Source organism: Phaethon aethereus, assembly GCF_964289735.1.
Source record: "Phaethon aethereus genome assembly, chromosome: W".
Classification (NCBI taxonomy): domain Eukaryota; kingdom Metazoa; phylum Chordata; class Aves; order Phaethontiformes; family Phaethontidae; genus Phaethon; species Phaethon aethereus.
In genome coordinates this window covers 14,917,610-14,936,110 of record NC_138581.1, presented here as the reverse complement: position 1 = coordinate 14,936,110, position 18,501 = coordinate 14,917,610, and the positions used below count along the sequence as shown (strand labels likewise).

General features: G+C 44.4%; 1 protein-coding gene across 1 annotated transcript in view; it reads left to right on the top strand.

The window, feature by feature from the left end:
* LOC309415256 (NAD(P) transhydrogenase, mitochondrial-like) overlaps positions 1 to 18,501 on the top strand; it is a gene marked incomplete at its 3' end in the record, with an annotated part of 98,942 nt that overhangs the window by 40,310 nt on the left and 40,131 nt on the right. Inside the window, exons 10-16 of the mRNA XM_082012722.1 lie at positions 3,396 to 3,557; positions 9,670 to 9,780; positions 10,546 to 10,691; positions 11,361 to 11,556; positions 12,184 to 12,417; positions 14,875 to 15,035; positions 15,785 to 15,964. Coding sequence (XP_081868848.1) covers positions 3,396 to 3,557; positions 9,670 to 9,780; positions 10,546 to 10,691; positions 11,361 to 11,556; positions 12,184 to 12,417; positions 14,875 to 15,035; positions 15,785 to 15,964 — 1,190 coding nt within the window. The remainder of the gene's footprint in view (positions 1 to 3,395; positions 3,558 to 9,669; positions 9,781 to 10,545; positions 10,692 to 11,360; positions 11,557 to 12,183; positions 12,418 to 14,874; positions 15,036 to 15,784; positions 15,965 to 18,501) is intronic.

Sequence of the window (18,501 nt, the reverse complement as noted above, 5' to 3'; positions counted from 1 at the left end):
TAATGATACATTATTAAGTCTGGATACTTTCTCCGCACCGGTTCTAGAGCCCATGCCACAAATGTCTGACACATCGTAGGTGAATTTTTCATTCCTTGTGGTAATACTACCCAATGATACCTCTTTGCTGGCTCTCCTTTATTTACTGGTGGTACCGTAAAGGCAAACTTCTCTGCATCCTCAGCTGCTAAGGGAATGGTAAAAAAGCAATTGAAATATACTCTTTGATTCCCTGCAAAAGAAATGATACATTTGTGACAATAATTACAACGACATAGAATGAACCCACAACACCATTTTACAAATATGGCATATTGAAGTTCTTGTTCTTGAACGTCCAGGGAGTGCCGCTGAGACAGTCAACAAGCCATCATTCCGCATACAAAAGAGTAAAAGCGTCAGCTGGCGGTACGTCGGAGTTGACTGCGTCCGTGGGACGTGTGACAGGATCTTCTGGTCTTACTGCCGGCCGTACCGACCTGGCCGGTAGCCACTTCGCTCCATTCCCTCCCCCTCTGCCAAGGCCTCTTGTCTCATGCCTCACCAATGTTGGGCAGGGTCGTGTCTCGACTTGGGGGAAGGATCACCCCAGGCAGCCCCCTCCTGTTGCGCCACGGGCGACCAGCGCTCATGTTCCAGGTCAGGAGGCGGGGGCCAAGGAGGACTCGCCACCTCCATTGGTTGCGTTAGCGGGGGGGGCAGGGGTGTGTGTGGGGGGGGGCGGGCGGGGGTCACTCGTTCTTATCATCCCCAGCTCGGCCTCCCTTCTCTCCCAGGGCTGTGGCAGCGGCAGCTGCTGCCGCCGCCATCCGCTCTGATTTTATCGCCTTTATAGAGTCTCTGACTAATCGCCAGGTTGTTAACACTTTCATAGCCGTATGATCCCCTTTAGAGGCTGCCTCAAACACCAATTTCCCTGCTTTCTCCCAGGTAGGTAACTCAAAAGCTGTTGCAGAGTCTGCTGCTAGCCCCTGGCTCTTCAAAACAGTCTCGAATAGCCATCGCCACATTGTTCCTAGCTCCGCTGCTTGCCCATCTCCTTTCGAGACTCGCCCCGTTGATCTTTCACACGGGCACACAGGGGAACCTTGAGTACATTGTTCTGGGCAACGTTGTCCCGTCTTGCCCTCACATACATCTTCGTAGATCTGTTTCTCTGACTTATCTAATGCAGCCGGTTCACCTGGTGCATCTGGCACCTCAGGAGGTGCAGTCGGAGTCACTGAAGGTCCTGGACCCTCTGACTCGGTTAAAAAGGGATTGGTTGAAGGCGGTTTAACAGCCTCCTCCATATCAGCTGCAGCTTTTCTCTCTGCCTTTAAGGCTTTTAATGTGGTTAATATCAACTTCCATGCTGTCACTAACTCCGCAGCGGTTTTATCTCCATTCCCAATATGTTCCTATAACATTTTTCCTATCTCCTCCCACGTCTCTGCCTTAAACGCCACAGACAGATTGGGGAGGTACCCTTTTTGGCACCAAATTAGAAGCCTTCTAAGTGTATATTCATCATATTTCAGTCCTCTCTTAGAGAGCATATGTGGCAGGAGTCTGACCATCGCCCCTTCTTCATGCGATGTGTTCTGCCTTTAGTTCTTTTAATGTCTCTAGGATCAACCTCCAGAGTGTCAGAAACTTTACACTGTCTTTGTTGCCTGTGCTGACTTCCTCCCACAGTGCTGCGCCAATTCCTTCCCAGATCGGATCTCAAAAGCCTCACTTACTGAGGGAATTAGTCCTTTTTGCCGTGCCCATACCAATAATCTTTTTAGGCCGGCTTCCTCATACTGTTCACCTCTCTTGGAGAGGATATGTTGGAGGAGCTTAACCACTGCTTCTTCCTCTTTTGTTAGCGTGGACCCCATCTCCTCCCCAGCCGCTCACCTGATCAGGGCGAGATTCCAACAGTTTCCTCGGTTGCGCGAGCGACTTCCAGGCACCGGGGCAGTGCCTGCTATGGCTGGCTTCCGCACCCCCTTTGCTGTCTCTGCTGTCTTGCTTGAACCCCGATGACTTCCGCTTTTTCTGGAGAAGGCGACATTCTTGATGAAAGCGGGGAGCATAGATTATCCGGCTCTTTCGTCCCCGAATCCTGCTCAACTTTATCACGCAACTCAGCTACAGTCTTACACGTAGACCCCGTCATCCCTTTCACAGCAGGTAGCCCAAAGAACCGCGCGATCGGCCCCGCCTTGGCTTCCCCGTTTTTCGCTTTCTCTGGCATCAGACCTGGAGTTAGCATCTGAGCAGCCGCACACGCAACTTCTCGTTCCGCTTTCATAGCCTTTAAAGTTTCTATCATGTCTCTCCACAGTTCTCTCACAGACTTTATTTCCTTTTCCAGCTTTTCATCTCCTTCAATAAGTTTCTGCCACATTTGTTCTCCTAACTCTCGCCACTCCGTTATTGAAAACAATGTGCGAGCGTCCTTAAAATGTCCCAAGCACTGTCCTAATTTAATCAGCTTAGTAAGCTTTTTCACCGTTGTCTCGATCCCTCTCTTAGAGAGTATACTCGCGAGCAACGTAGCAGCTGCCTCACCCTCCATGATGGCAGCTCACCCTCTCCTAATTTAATCCCGTTGTCTCGATTTCTCTCTTAGAGAGTATGCCTGCGAGCAACGAAGCAGCTGCCTCACTCTCCATGATGGCAGCTCACCCTCTGGGAGGCAGTTAGCTAGACTGCTCCGTATCTGTCCCCACGCTTGAGGATTACAGTACCTCTCCCAGTCGCTTGTTTCCCACTCCCCTTCTCTCGCTGCGCTTACCGCAGTCACGAAGAATTGTAGCACGTAACCATCCTCTGCTACCAGATGCCGGAGTGGGAGGCGATCCCGGAGTAATGATGAGTCCCAATGTGGGTATGGTCATTCTCCTTTATTTTAGCAAAGTACACAGCTTTTATAGGTTAACATACTGTCCACGCGCCAGACATCGCCCCCCATTGGTTACAAGCATCTGATCACGCACTGTCCACGCGCCCCTCACACAGTCAGGATTGCTGCTTGCAGGTGTCCCTGTTTTTCTTGCTGCTTCTTAGCTGTTTACCACAGCTCCCTCTTCTCAAGGCCGAGCCGTGCAGATATCCAGCTGTTTACCAGCTTCTCAATGCTGCAGCTCCTTCTCCTTAAGGTCGAGCCGTGCAGCTCAACGCCACAGCTCCTTCTCCTTAAGGTCGAGCCGTGCAGAGTGATCCCAACATTTATGGATTTATTTTCTATTGTTAAAGAACCACTAGCACTTTAGAGTCTTGTAGTTGACAAGGATGATCCAGCTGATCTTGAAACAAGTCCATGCACAAAACTCCTTTTTGCTTTTAGCTCAATACTGGACTCCTGTTGTACATAGATCAAGTGTAAGAAACAACTGAAATGTTTTGCTGTGCTTGTCTTCTAGGTTTAGTGGGCATGTTAGGACTGGGCATCATAGCTCCTAATACTGCTTTCACACAAATGGTGATGACGTTTGGCCTAGCTGGAATAGTGGGGTACCATACAGTATGGGGTGTGACTCCCGCTCTTCACTCTCCACTCATGTCAGTGACTAATGCTATCTCTGGTAAGTAGCTGTCATGCAACTTCTTGTTTTCTATTTGAAATAAATGCCAGTCCTTTTACATGAACTTTAGACAAACGTCTGCTGATATGCCTTTTAAAATGCCAGTGCTGGTCAGTGAAGGGAGAGTAGGCCTCAAGAGCAGAGGGATGGGTGAGACCATCCAGGGATGGCAGCCATTGAGACAGAGAGAGAGTACTGTTCCCAGCAGACTTCCCAATTTATGTTGAGTGGGATGCTTATGGTATGGAATACTTCTGTTGGCCAGCCTGGGTCAGCTGCCTTGGCCTCCATTCCTCCTAGCTGTAGCACCTGGCTGTCTCAAGACTGCTAGAGGCCTTGATCACTATGGACACCTGCATACCATGGCTGGCCATGACCTAAAACAAAGTGTCTTATCAACTTTGTTCTCACAGTAATGGGTGCTGCAGTCTTCTCAGAAATGCAGCTTTCCTGAACAGAAAACTGATTTTGTGATTCTGTCCCAGAAAAACTAGGACAGGTATGGAATATCCCTTTGGTCAGTTGGGGTCAGCTGTCCCAGCTGTGTCTCCTCCCAACTTCTTGTGCACCCCCAGCCTACTCGCTGGTGGGGTGGTATGAGAAGCAGAAAAGGCCTTGACTCTGTGTAAGCACTGCTCAGCAATAATGAAAACATCTCTATATTATCAACACTGTTTTCATCACAAATCCAAAACAGCCCCATACTAGCTACTATGTAGAAAATTAACTCTATCCAAGCCAGAGCCAGGACAGCATCCACCCCTTATTCCATACCAGTTGCATCATGCCCAGGTTCCACACTATCCAATCTCATTAACTACCACCCTCCTTTGCATCCTTTGATATAATACACATATATAATTTCCTTAGACTATGGACTGCTCCTGTAAAATATCTGTTAAAAGCCCATAAAATATCCAGAAAATATCCATTGAGTTCATTTAGTCCATGACTTTGGGCTCCATCTGTTATGGTGGAGAGGTGAGGACAGGAGAGTTGGTGTGTTCTGTGGAGTTACTGGGCACCAAAGCCAGCTCAGGTTGGGTCACTGCTGCATTTGCACTGTTTCTTGTAAGGCTTGTCCTCCATTGGTTCAGGTGGTTCCTGCTACAGCAGTAATTCCTATAACATGCAACTCAAATCATGGGTTACAACAATTTAAAGATATTTCCATTACAGTCTCCACCCCTGGGCCCTTTGGACTGGACCATAGGGTTTAACATTGCAATGAACTCCTCCCCTTGCCCCTGCTTCAGCTTGGACTTATCCACAGACTGCAGTCCCTTAAAGTTGTACCTGCTCCAAGTGGAGCCTTATCTATGAGCCACAGTCTCTTCAGGGATATACCTGCTGTGACATAGACTTATCTACAGGTACAGTCTCTTTGAGGTGCACCTGTTCCAAAGTGGCCATCTCCATGGGCCACAATGACTTTAGGAGTGAACCTGCTCCAGCATGGCCTTAGCCATGATTCCAGTACCTCCAGTAATGTACCGGCATTGTTAAGAGCTTATCCATGGCCACACACTTTGAGGTGCTCCAGCATGATCTCATGCACAGCCACTGATGCTTCAAGGTGTATGTGCTGCAGCATGGACTTAACCACAGCCACAGTCACAATGATCTGCTCAGTCTGGTGGAAGAGCTGAAAGAGGAAGGAGAGAGGCTGAGGAGTATCAGAGACTATGAGAGGGAGATAGATTGGTGTAACCACACCCTGCCATCCCTGAGGCAAAGGCAGCGGGTGGAGGCTCCACAAGCAGCAGAGGATCCCCTACCTTCTTGCTGCTGGGCAGAAGGAGAGGGCCTAAGAGACAAGGGGGAACAGAAACAGGTCCCTGCTCGGAGCGGCAGGCAAATCCCCTCCCAGCCTCCTTCACCATCCCAGCTGCCCTTACACAACAGAGCAGGAACAGATCTGGCTCTGGAACTTGAGGGCCAGACACATGAGGACCTTGATGAAAGTCCATCCAGGGGGTTGCCTAGGGGGATGAGTCACACAGCCCCATGCATCAAGACTTCCTCTGTCAAGAAAAAAAGGAGGGTAATTGTCATAGGTGACTCCCTTCTGAGGGGTACAGAGGGCCCAATATGCTGACCAGACCCAACCCACAGGGAAGTCTGCTGCCTCCCTGGGGCCCAGTGTGAGAGATGTCACTAGGAAACTCCCTGGTCTGGTTCAGCCCACTGATTGCTACCCGCTGTTGGTCATGCAGGTTGGCAACAACAAGGTTGCGCAAAGAAGCCCAAAGGCAATTAAAAGGGACTTCAGAGTGCTGGGGCGACTGGTTGATGGAGCGGGAGCACAGGTAGTGTTTTCGTCAATCCGTTCAGTGGCAGGGAGGAACACTGAAAGGAACAGGAAGACATGCCTGGTTAAGACGTCTCAGAGGCTGGTGCCATCGGCGGAATTTTGGGTTTTTTGACCATAGAGAGGTTTACAGGGCGCTAGGCCTGCTGGCAGCAGATGGAGTTCAGCTATCTCCAAGGGGGAAAAAGATTCTCGCTCATGAGTTGACGGGGCTCATCGAGAGGGCTTTAAACTAGGTTCGAAGGGGGAAGGGAATAAAACCAGGCTCACTAGAGATGAGCCTAGGGGTGTAGCATGCCGATGTTGAGGGTGAAATCGATAGCCCAGCTCAAGTGCATCTACACTAATGCACGCAGCATGGGCACCAAACAGGAGGAGCTGGAAGCCATTGTGCAGCTGGACAGGTATGACTTAGTCGCCATCACAGAAACATGGTGGGATGACTTACATGACTGGAGTGCTACAATGGATGGCTATAAGCTCTTCCGAAGGGATAGGCAGGGAAGGAGAGGTGGTGGGGTGGCTCTGTATGTCAGGGAGTGTTTTGATTGTATAGAAAATCAATGATTGTGAAGACCAAGTAGAGTGCTTATGGGTAAGGATGAGGGGGAAGGCCAACAAGGCAGATATCCTGCTGGGTGTCTGTTATAGACCACCCAACCAGCATGAAGAGACAGATGAAGCATTCTACAAGCAGCTGGCAGAAGTCTCCCAATCGCTAGCCCTTGTTCTTGTGGGGGACTTCAACTTACTGGACGTATGCTGGAAGTATGACACAGCAGAGAGGAAACAGTCTAGGAGGTTCCTGGAGTGTGTGGAAGATAACTTCCTGACGCAGCTGGTAAGTGAACCTACCAGGGCAGGTGCCTCGCTTGACCTGCTGTTTACAAACAGAGAGGGACTGGTGGGAGATGTGGTGGTCAGAAGCCGTCTTGGGGTTAGCGACCATGAAATGATAGAATTCTCGATTCTTGGTCAAGTAAAGAGGGGAGTCAGCAAAATGACTGCCATGGACTTCTGGAGGGCAGACTTTGGCCTGTTCAGGTCACTGGTTGAGAGATTCCCTTGGGAGACAGTCCTGAAGGGCAAAGGTGTCCAGGAAGGCTGGACATTCTTCAAGAAGGAAATCTTAAAGGCGCAGGAGTAGACGGTCCCCATGTGCTGCAAGACGAGCTGCGGGGAAGACGACTGGCCTGGCTGAACAGGGAGCTTTTGCTGGGACTCAGGAAAAAAAAAAAGGAGAGTTTACCACCTTTGGAAGAAGGGGCAGGTAACTCAAGAAGAGTATAGGGATCTCATTAGGTCAAGCAGAGACACAATTAGAAAGGCAAAAGCCCAGGTAGAACTCAATCTGGCCACGGTCGTAAAGGATAACAAGTGCCGGGTCCTGCACTTGGGTCACAACAACCCCATGCAATGCTACAGGCTTGGGGAGGAGTAGCTGGAGAGCTGCCTGGCAGAAAGGGACCTGGGGGTCCTGGTTGACAGCCAGCTGAATATGAGCTGGCAGTGTGCCCAGGTGGCCAAGAAGGCCAACAGCATCCTGGCCTGTATCAGAAATAGTGTGACCAGCAGGAGTAGGGAAGTGATCGTGCCCCTGTACTCGGCCCTGGTGAGGCCGCACCTAGAATCCTGTGTTCAGTTTTGGGCCCCTCACTAGAAGAAGGATGCTGAGGTGCTGGAGCGTGTCCAGAGAAGGGCAACGAAGCTGGTGAGGGGTCTGGAGGACAAGTCTTATGAGGAGCGGCTGAAGGAACTGGGGTTGTTTAGTCTGGAGAAGAGGAGGCTGAGGGGAGCCCTTATTGCTCCCTACAACTACCTGGAAGGGGGTTGTGGCGACATGGGTGTTGGCCTCTTCTCCCAAGTAACTAGTGATAGGACGAGAGGAAATGGCCTCAAGTTGCGCCAGGGGAGGTTTAGATTGGATATTAGGAAAAATTTTTTCACTGAGAGAGTGTTCAAGCATTGGAACAAGCTGCCCAGGGAGGTGGTGGAGTCACCATCTCTGGAAGTATTCAAAAAACGTGTGGACGTGGCACTTGAGGACATGGTTTAGTGGGCATGGTGGTGTTGGGTTGATGGTTGGACTCGATCTTAAAGGTCTTTTCCGACCTTAATGATTCTGTGATTCTGTGACGTGTACCTTCTCCAGTGTGGACTTATCCTTTTGCCACAATTCCATCAGAGGTCTACCTGCTGTGGCACAGACATCACCATGGCCACAGATGCTTCGAGATATACCTGCCCTGGCATGGGCTTGTCCACGGCCACAGATGCTTCAGGGTGTCCTGTTCCCACGTGGACTCATCCACAGGTCACAGTCCTTTCGACTCGAGTTCATACTGGAGTTACATCCTGTCCAGTACAGCAGCACAGAAACAGCAGCAATGTCCTGGCCATCTGCTAGCTCAGGCGCATCGTCATTGCTTTTATCAAAATCTTCCCAGGCATGGCAGAGTAAGATGATAAGCAGTACGGCAAGCAGTGAATGCAAAAAGCAGCCACTAACAAGCACTAGACTCAATATACAGGAAGGCAAGCATGCCCCATGACAGTTTCAGAAGCCTGACGATTAATAGCTAAACAGCCATAACAGCTATAAATTCAGTATCTAGCATGTTCCAATCAAACCTGTCATTATCTCAAACCCTTCATGCCCCTATTCGGATGCCAAAAAGGACTGTTGTGGTTTAACCACAGCTAGCAACCAGGTACCACACAGCTTCTTGCTCCCTCTCCCTGGGTGGGATGGGGGAGAGAATCAGAAGAGTAAAAGTGAGAAAATTCATAGTTTGAGATCAAGACAGTTTAATAGGTAAAGCAAAGCAAAACAAGGAATTCATTCACCACTTCCCATGGGCAGGCAGGTGTTCAGCCATCTCCAGGGAAGCAGGGCTGCATCCCATGTAATGGTTTCTTGGGAAGACAAGCACCATAACTGAACGTGTTTTCCCCTCCCCCCCTTCTTCTTCCCCCAGGTTTTTATGCTGAGCATTATGTCATATGGTATGGCCAGTTGGGGGCAGCTGTTCTAGCTGTGTATCCTCCCAACTTCTTGTGTACCCCTAGCCTACTCGCTGGTGGGGTGGTGTGAGAAGCAGAAAAGACCTTGACACTGTGTAAGCGCTGCTCAGCGGTAACTAAAACATTCGCGAATTATCAACGCTGTTTTCATCACAAATCTAAAACATAGCCCCATACTAGCTACTGTAAAGCAAATTGACAGTATCACAGCCAAAACTAGCATAAACTCTTAAGCTGTTTGCTCTATAGTTTATTTTACTTGGAGAGCTGCAGTCTCTCCTTTCATACAACACATCTTTCTTCCCAAATTGTTGCCCTGAAAAGAACTTGTCTTTCATTTTTTTTGCTTTCTCTTTTTCCTTTCCTTAAACTATGTGTTTTGAGCAGGGGAAAAAAGAGAAATATCTTAACAGTGACCTGTAAGATTCTTAACCTTATAAACATGTAAGATTTTATATATCTATGTGTGTATATATGTGACAGGTCACGAGTCTGGTCTATTTTGACTGTTAAAAGCAATGTTTCTTTTATCAAATACGTACTCAGAGGCTGACTCTGTGCTTGAGGCACTGTACTTCAAAACTACATTCATATACTTTTTTTTTAAACATGTTTATATTGCTGAAATAAATCATGGCAGTCTTTGTTTAAATAGTAATGTGTAGAGTAGGGGTAAAAATTTGAGTTGACTGGTATTTTTTTGACAGGTGGAAGGAAACTTGCTCTATATGTAGAGCCTTTTAAGGTTCAGTAACACTTTTTTTCCCTTTTAAATAGGACTAACTGCAGTTGGTGGACTGGTATTGATGGGAGGAAACTATTTCCCTGAAAACACTCCTCAAAATCTAGCAGTGCTTTCAACTTTTAACTCTTCAGTCAATGTTGCAGGTATGAATGTTAGGGTTTGGTTGTGGGTTTTTTTTTCTTCCCCTGAGGCTAATTTGAAGCAGTTGTGTAATTCTTTTAATTCTTCAAGCTCTTACAGTGTCTAGATTCCAGAAATATTCTGGGAATAGGATCTGATAGCATCCATCAATAAAGAAAAAAAAAACCCCAAATTTCGTGGTAGTTATTGTATCTGGTTCACACAGCCTGTGGTGTAACCTTTTTTTAGGGAAGCATTTAAATGTGCATTTTTCTTTTACAGTATCCTTTAGGTGATGACTATATAAAATAGCTTTTTCCTGTATGTCCCAAGATGGTACTGCATTTGTCTTTGTATTCCTTTTCCTACTTGAAAAATATGTTGGTGACATAGAACAGAATTCTTCAAAAGTCCTAGCTTCATGAATAAAAAAAGATGCAAAAGTGAGTAACATGACTTAAATACTTTTTTTTTCTAGAGTAGACAGGGAAAAGAGTATAGTTATAAACTAAACTGTACCCTGTAGTCAACATAGAGTATGGAGCCAGAGCAAGTCCTCCAGGCTTTCATAAATTCCCTCCAAAGGTTAAAAAAGACAACAGGATCTTACCCTGATTACACCTTTTTTTCCTGGTGGTTTTCCAGCTTACTAGTTTTTCAGAGGCTTTATTGGTGTCAGTTGCTAACTTTGTGTGGTAATATGGTTTAACGAAATATTTCTGTTATAGCTTGGCATATGATTAGTTTTAGCTTTTATTTCTTAAAAATTGTTGCCGCCTTTTGTCCAGGTGGGTTTCTAGTTACACAGAGAATGCTGGATATGTTCAAACGTCCCACAGACCCTCCTGAGTACAACTACTTGTACCTACTTCCTGGTGGTGTATTTGTAGGAGGCTATGCAGCTGCTCTCAACGGTGGCTATAATATTGAACAGGTAAGAAGATAACTTTGTGACTCTCAGTCCACTGTTCGCAGCAAGGTATCCTTCACTGCTTACTCTGTTAAGGAGTAAACAGCAAATTAGCCATGGTCTTTTAATCAGCTATGTATTCCAAAAAAGCCAATATGAAGTTGATTAAGCTTGTAATCATACCTCAAATGCTGAATCTGCAAATTTTAAAAGCTTAATCTCCCCCTCCCCCCCAAGCAGTAGGTACTTTGTTATTTTTTGGGCAATTTTCCTAAATTACATCTTAAATATTAGAGTGACTATAGAAACCAATCTTTGGTTTAAATGTTTCTGAAAGCTTAACTTGAAGTGACAGTTAAAGTAGGTATGATATCTGGATGGGATGAGATTTCAGCACAGAGGGATGTACAGGGATTGTACCTATAGCACCTTTTATGGTAGACGGACTTCTGTTTGCATTTGTTTTAATAGTAAGAAAAATCAATGTGTATTCTTCTGTGTGTGGAAAAAGTGAATCCAAGCATAGCTTTATCCTGGGGGCTGGGTATGCAGAGGTGAATGAACTTGCCTAACCTCATACTTCTGTTCAGTTGCTGACTGAATGCTGCCAAATATACTTTTTCACACTGTGCTTTCTTAACAGAATGTGCCTCTACTTCATGTGTGCATATTGATGTTTTTCTTATTTTAAAGATGATGTATCTGGGCTCAGGCTTATGCTGTGTTGGTACCCTGGCTGGTCTGTCCACCCAAGGAACAGCTCGTCTTAGAAATGCTTTGGGTATGATTGGTGTTGCAGGAGGTTTAGCAGCAACTCTTGGAGGCCTTAAACCCTCACCTGAATTGTTGTCGCAGATGTCAGGTGCAGTGACACTTGGTGGTACCATAGGTATGTGTATGATACTATAAACTAACAATATATGCTCTATATGTGCATTTATGCAAGCTGTATATATGCAAAATATTGTATAGCTCACAGGCGAATTGACTAACTTACATTTATGGCTTGCTTATGTTATTTTGCAAGTATGTGAACAAAGAATCATAAGTCCCAGGGCTTTTATTAATGCATCAGGATGCGGTAAAGAATGGAGAGACTGGTGGAAAAGCAGGAGCACATCATCTTTGTTAGGGAAACTGGGTACGCAGAGGTGAACGAACTTGCCCAACCTCATACTTCTGTTCAGTTGCTGACTGAATGCTGCCAAATACACTTTTTCACACTGTGCTTTCTTAACAGAAAATGTTGAATTTCTCAATATTTAATGAAGCTTCTAAGAACATGATATGCTTTAATCTTCTCTCTAATTTCCATTATATCCTCATTGCACAAAATACACATATGCAGCTTTCAGTTAAATGCTATAGCAATTTCTAGTGTAGAACAAATTTTTCCATTCGAACAAGCATGTGTGTACATGTATTCATTGCACACTGAACCATGATATATCAATTTCTAGCTGCACAGATTAGTTGTGTTTTATAAGACTTCTCTCCTGTCTTCAACTCTCAATAGGTTTGATAATTGCCAAACGCATCCAGATTACAGATCTGCCTCAGCTAGTGGCTGCTTTCCATAGTTTGGTTGGTTTGGCTGCTGTGCTCACCTGTGTAGCAGAATACATGATTGAATATCCTCACTTCACTACTGATCCAGCTGCAAACCTCACCAAGATTGTGGCGTACCTTGGCACGTACATTGGTGGGGTGACTTTCAGTGGCTCTCTTGTTGCTTATGGAAAACTGCAAGGTGAGACCTTCCATTCAGAACTAAGTATTTGTTAAAGGTTGTGTCCTGTGTCCCCTGCCTCCCCCCCCCCCCGATTTAGCTCTGCCTTTAGACTGCTGTATAATTGGAAAGAAACATTGTATTTTGCATTAGGTAAAATTTTATGTGTTTAATTTTTATGAGTGTACTTTTAAAAATTCTGTTCTTGCTTGTGTACAGCTTCAGTTTTATAAATGGTTTGTCTTCAGTGCTTGGACATATTACTGCTATTGATTACCGAATCGTATAAGCTTTCCTCAGTTCATCTAATCTAGAAATGAATGTTGCTTTAGTGTTGTTAAGACACTGTACCTGATTCTATTTTATTGAATCTATATGATCACAACTTCATCTTCATGAGTAGACATTTTAATTGAAACCCTGGTGTTGCTGGACTCAGTGAGCACTGCTAATATTTACGGGACTTTGTTCTTAGCATTGCAGGCTTCATTTAGGTAGGTAGTTTTGCAGTATCAGTTAAGACTGACTCACTTTAAACCATCCAATCCACTATCTCTTTACCTACTATGCAAACTCCATGCCTCTTACTGTTTTAGTAAATATGCCTTCTAAATTAAACACTAATTCCTGATTCTTATGCACCTGAAGGTTTCTTTATTGCATTTATTTCTGGTTTTGTAAGCACACAGCTTTTGAGAGACTGAGATAGCTGGAACTTCTTAGTACAGGTATTAAGAGCTTCCTATTACTGATCTTGTTATTAGCCTTGCAATAGTTCCTTTGGGAAACATCTGTTTGCTTTCTTCAGTGTTCATGAGACCAGTCATTGAAGGAGGAAGCATGATATGGATGGAAAGCTGTCTTCTCTAATAATCTTTTGAAGGCTTTGTCAGTAGCATGTATTTCTGAGAAGAAATAAATGAGTAACTACTTAGCAATTATTTTCTTCCTCTTCTCCATCTTCCCCTCTCCACCCCTCCTAGTGATCTGTGCGCATGTCTCTGGTGAACTTCACTGCCTGTTTCAGCCCACTATCCTGTGGTTGGTTTTTTTTCCCTTCTATTGTCATATCAGTACCATAATAATAAACTTGTCTATACTATTGAACTAAAGGTAGCAGATCACACACTTTGATCAGTTCATTCTTTTGAATTCAGCTAAATTTAAATTAGACAGTAAGTAATTACTTACACTTACATTATTACTTAATGGATAATTATTTTTACTCTTTGCTGTGTTGTTTTAAAGCCTAGGGTGAAAATAAATACTTGTTTGTCTTTTTAAACTGGATCTTACAAATCCCCAAACCTCTCTTCCCTTCAAGTCTTTGCCAATGTGGGAAGCTGTGGGAAGTCTGTGTGACTGAGGGTACTGGTGAAACCAAAGCATTTCAAAGCAGGAGTATTTTATATTTGGGGTTATCTGTGTAGTCATATTTTTCTAAGCATACAGCTTTTGAGAGACTGAGATAATACCTGTACTAAGAAGTTCCAGCTAAGAGCTTCCTGTTACAGAGCTTCATGCACAGCATGCAAAGACTTGGGGCCAGAATTTAAGTAAGTTTAATGAAGGAAAAAAAAAAAAAAGGCACTTTTCAAGAGGAAGAGAGGTCTTTGACTATTCCGAAACACTTAAGAGAGTTTAGGAAATAAACCAAGTTTAATCAGGAGTATTTGAGAATCTAGAATAAGTCTGAATGTGTTGCAATACTGAGTCAGCACAAGGTCTCAGCTTCAACTATCTTGTTTTATCTTCCGCTCCTCCCCCCCCCTTTTTTTTTCCTCTTCCTTTTTGTCATGGTTTAGCCCCAGCCAGCAACTACGCACCACGCAGCCGCTCGCTCACTCCCCCACGGTGGCACGGGGGAGAGAATTGGAAGAGTAAAAGTGAGGAAACTCATGGTTTGAGATAAAGACAGTTTAATAAGTAAAGCAAAAGCCGCGCACACAAGCAAAGCAAAACAAGGAATTTGTTCACCACTCCCCATGGGCAGGCAGGTGTTCAGCCATCTCCAGGGAAGCAGGGCTCCGTCACGCGTAATGGTTTCTTGGGAAGACAGACGCCATAACTCTGAACATCCCTCCACACCTTCCTTCTTCTTTGTCCCAGCTTTATATACTGAGCATGACGTTATATGGTATGGAATATCTCTTTGGCCAGCCTGGGTCAGCTGTCCCAGCTGTGTCCCCTCCCAGCTTCCCGTGCACCCCCAGCCTGCCCGCTGCAGGCCAGCATGAGAAGCTGGACTGTCCTTGAGTACTTAGCAACAACTCAAAACATCAGCACCTTATCAACATTTTCTCATCCCAAATCCAAAACATAGCCTCATGCTAGCTTCTATGAAGAAAATTAACTCTACCCTAGCTGAAACCAGGACACTTTTTTAAATTTTTCTTTTGCTGAGGTATTTTGTCTTCTCTGGGGCAAGAGACAGGTTCTCCTGCATGTATGTGTCAATCTCTGAATATGCGTTTGCAGGTATCCTGAATTCTACACCACTGCTCTTGCCTGGTCGACGTGCATTGAATGCAGGATTGCTGGCTGCTAGCATTGGTGGAATGGTTCCATACATGACTGATCCTAGTTACACTATGGGAATTACTTGTTTAGGTTCGGTCTCAGTGCTCTCAGCCGTAATGGTAAGTTGGGGAATTATAGGAGGTGAAACAAATTCAACAAGCAGTTCATTCTTCAGCTTTGCAAGTTTCCTCTTGATGATTGTATTTTACCATCCTGAGTCACTATCATCATAGTGTCTCCATGTTAACTTGCAGTAGCAAGTAGTAACTGACTTTCCTAAATCTATCCGTAAAACAGAACTGTTTCTAAGAACAGGCATGTGTGTATATAATTACTTTTTGCAGTTATGATTTAATGGAGGCTTTTATATGATAAACTGATATTTTAAAAGAATTTTTGGAATATTCATCCTTAAAATATTTATAAAGGCACTGGATGTACAGGTTGTTATGATGACTTAATAAGATTATCCCTATGTGTAACTTCCCCCATTCACTCACACCAGCTGTTGCAAAATTTACCCTGCATATTACCATTCTGTACACTGAGTCTTGCAAAGTCTGCTCAGTATGAATACTTTACTGGTATGAACAATTACATGGAGCTGGTGGGATATTTTTGTGAGTAAAAATATGTGACTAAACACAGGATGAGGACAGGGGAGTGCCTTCCTGTCCTTTCTCAGAAGGCAGAATTGGTAAGTCAAATCCTCAGGTCACAACTTGATGTCTCCTACGTTGAAAATACTTGGATTGGTTTATTAAGTAACTTCCTATTTATTTTTTAATGCTGCAGGCAGACTGTCCTCTTTGCATGTTCTCCTTAGTCGTGGCTTATACCGAAGTATGTATTTTCTTTCCTTTTCCAGGGTGTCACTTTAACAGCAGCTATTGGAGGTGCTGACATGCCTGTAGTTATTACTGTCCTGAACAGTTATTCTGGATGGGCTTTGTGTGCTGAGGGCTTCCTACTGAACAACAACTTGCTGACTATTGTTGGTGCACTCATTGGCTCCTCTGGCGCCATCCTCTCTTACATCATGTGTGTGGTAAGAAGTGAGCAGAAATTGTGCTTGTTTTCCAAGTAATGAGAAACCTTACTCAGCATGTTTGCTAGGAAGATAAGCAATCAGAAGACCAGACTGCTAGGTGTTTAGAGACTAGAAAATTCTTGATTGAAACTGTTTAACTAGATGCCAGTCATCTCTCTCTGGTTTGGAGAGATACCTACTTCAAAACTGAGGAAAACATTTGCATTGATTTGGGCATTCAGGGTTTGAATCTGGGCTCAAATAGATATGATTACTTGTGCTCAGTTGTCTTTTTAGCCACGTCACTCTGCAGTGTTGTTAAATTTAAATTAAATTTAAAATTTATCAACAGGAGATATTTTAAGTAGTGATTTTCTTTAAAAAAACAAAAAACGACAAACCAACATGTTTGGTTTGACTAGAGAGTAGTTTAAAGTTTGGTTTTGAAGTATAGAAAAGTGTGCTACTTTCTTCAGAGCAGCTACTTTGAAGTACCACGGGGTGGCAGCAGGCTTGCATTAATGGACTGCTAATACTAACCTCTGTGTCAGCAAACTTGAGCTTCAACTCTCTGTAATCGTATTGCATTATTAGTAATAGTCTCCTTTTTTCCTGGAACATTTGTACAGAAGTTTCTCTTGTCTTCCTGTGTGTCTCCTTTTTGTTTTCATAGATGGAGAGGTAACGACTTAAAGAAAACTGTTCACAGTGCAACAGCTGCCATCCTCCTGATTCTGTTGTGTAGTTCTGTTTCATTTCTGCTCTTATGTTCTTGTATGATCAATGTCGCTGTTCTTCTGTCCTGATGTTTTTCTATGGTCAGCCCTGGCTGTTGTCTTTTACTTCCTCTCTGCTGATAAATAGTGTTGTTATCACGTTAGGAATGTTCATTTCTCCTGAGGAATAATTTCAGAAAAGCTTAAAGAAAGTATTTTTCTGCAGCTTCATGGAGGTGAGTTCAAATGAACAATCTCAGGTATGAATTTTAAAGAATCTTGTTCTTTCCTGAACGTTTTGTATCTCCTTATAAGAAGGAAATCAGATTATGTCTTATAGGATATCTTTTTATATATAAAAATATATATATTTTTGTATACAGTCAGCAATTTAGTCCATATCAGTAGAAAGATGATGCTTATGGGTAACACAGGTATGAAAAGTATGTTCTTTAAAGATCAAATTCTTGTAAGTCTTGGTGAAAATATGATCTGTTGGATATGTATTTACCAGTAGATATAGTCACTCTATAGCTTCATTTTTCTTTTACTGTCCCCTTTTTATTGCTAGCTACTCTCAGAATTCACAGAATTTTGAGATATTTTCATCTGTTGATTGGAAGGATCTATGTATACCCCTGGTATCAATACAGGCTGGGGGATGAACGGATTGAGAGCAGCCCTGCCGAGAAGGATTTGGGGTTACTAGTGGATGAAAAGCTGGACGTGAGCCCGCAATGTGCACTCGCAGCCCAGAAGGCCAACCGTATCCTGGGCCGCATCAAAAGAAGCGTGGCCAGCAGGTCAAGGGACGTGATTCTGCCCCTCTATTCTGCTCTGGTGAGACCCCACCTGGAGGACTGTGTCCAGCTCTGGAGCCCTCAGCACAGGAAAGACATGGACCTGTTGCAGCAGGTCCAGAGGAGGGCCACAAAAATGATCAGAGGGACGGAACACCTCTCCTATGCGGACAGGCTGAGAGCTGGGGTTATTCAGCCTGGAGAAGACACGGCTCTGGGGAGACCTTATTGCAGCCTTCCAGTACTTAAAGGGGCCTTATAAGAAAGATGGGGACAGACTTTTTAGCAGGGCCTGTTGCCATAGGACAAGGGGTAATGGTTTTAAACTAAAAGAGGGTAGATTTAGACTAGATCTAAGGGAGAAATTCTTTACTGTGAGGGTGGTGAAACACTGGCACAGGTTGCCCAGAGAGGTGGTAGATGCCTCATCCTTGGAAACATTCCAGGTCAGGTTGGATGGGTCTCTGAGCAACCTCATCTAGTTGAAGATGTCCCTGCTGATGGTAGGGGGGTTGGACTAGATGACCTTTAAAGGTCCTTTCCAACCCAAACTATTCTATGTTTCTAAATAGGAAGCTTGGGGAAATAATTAGCAAAACAGTTATGCAGTGATAGTGGCTTTCCTCTATTTCTTAAACTTCAGAAAGTTTAGTTTTTGAGGTAATATTCTAGAAATCTTGTGTTGCTTCACATAAGCTTAGACAATTAAAGTTGATCAGCTAGTAAAATTAAAATTATTTTGTATAATTTCTAATCAATAAGAAGAATAACTTGATTCTCCCCCAGCATTTTTCTTTTCTGCTTTACTTCCTTTAATGGAAATCATTACTTTTAAAAGTGTTTTTATAATCAAGGGATTCCGTATCAATGTCTTGTTGTGGTTTAACCCCAGCCAGCAACCAAGCACCACACAGCCGCTCGCTCACTCCCCCCCAGTGGGAAAACTCATGGGTTGAGATAAAGACAGTTTAATAGGTAAAGCGAAAGCCACGCAGGCAAAGCAAAACAAGGAATTCATTCACTCCTTCCCATCGTCCGG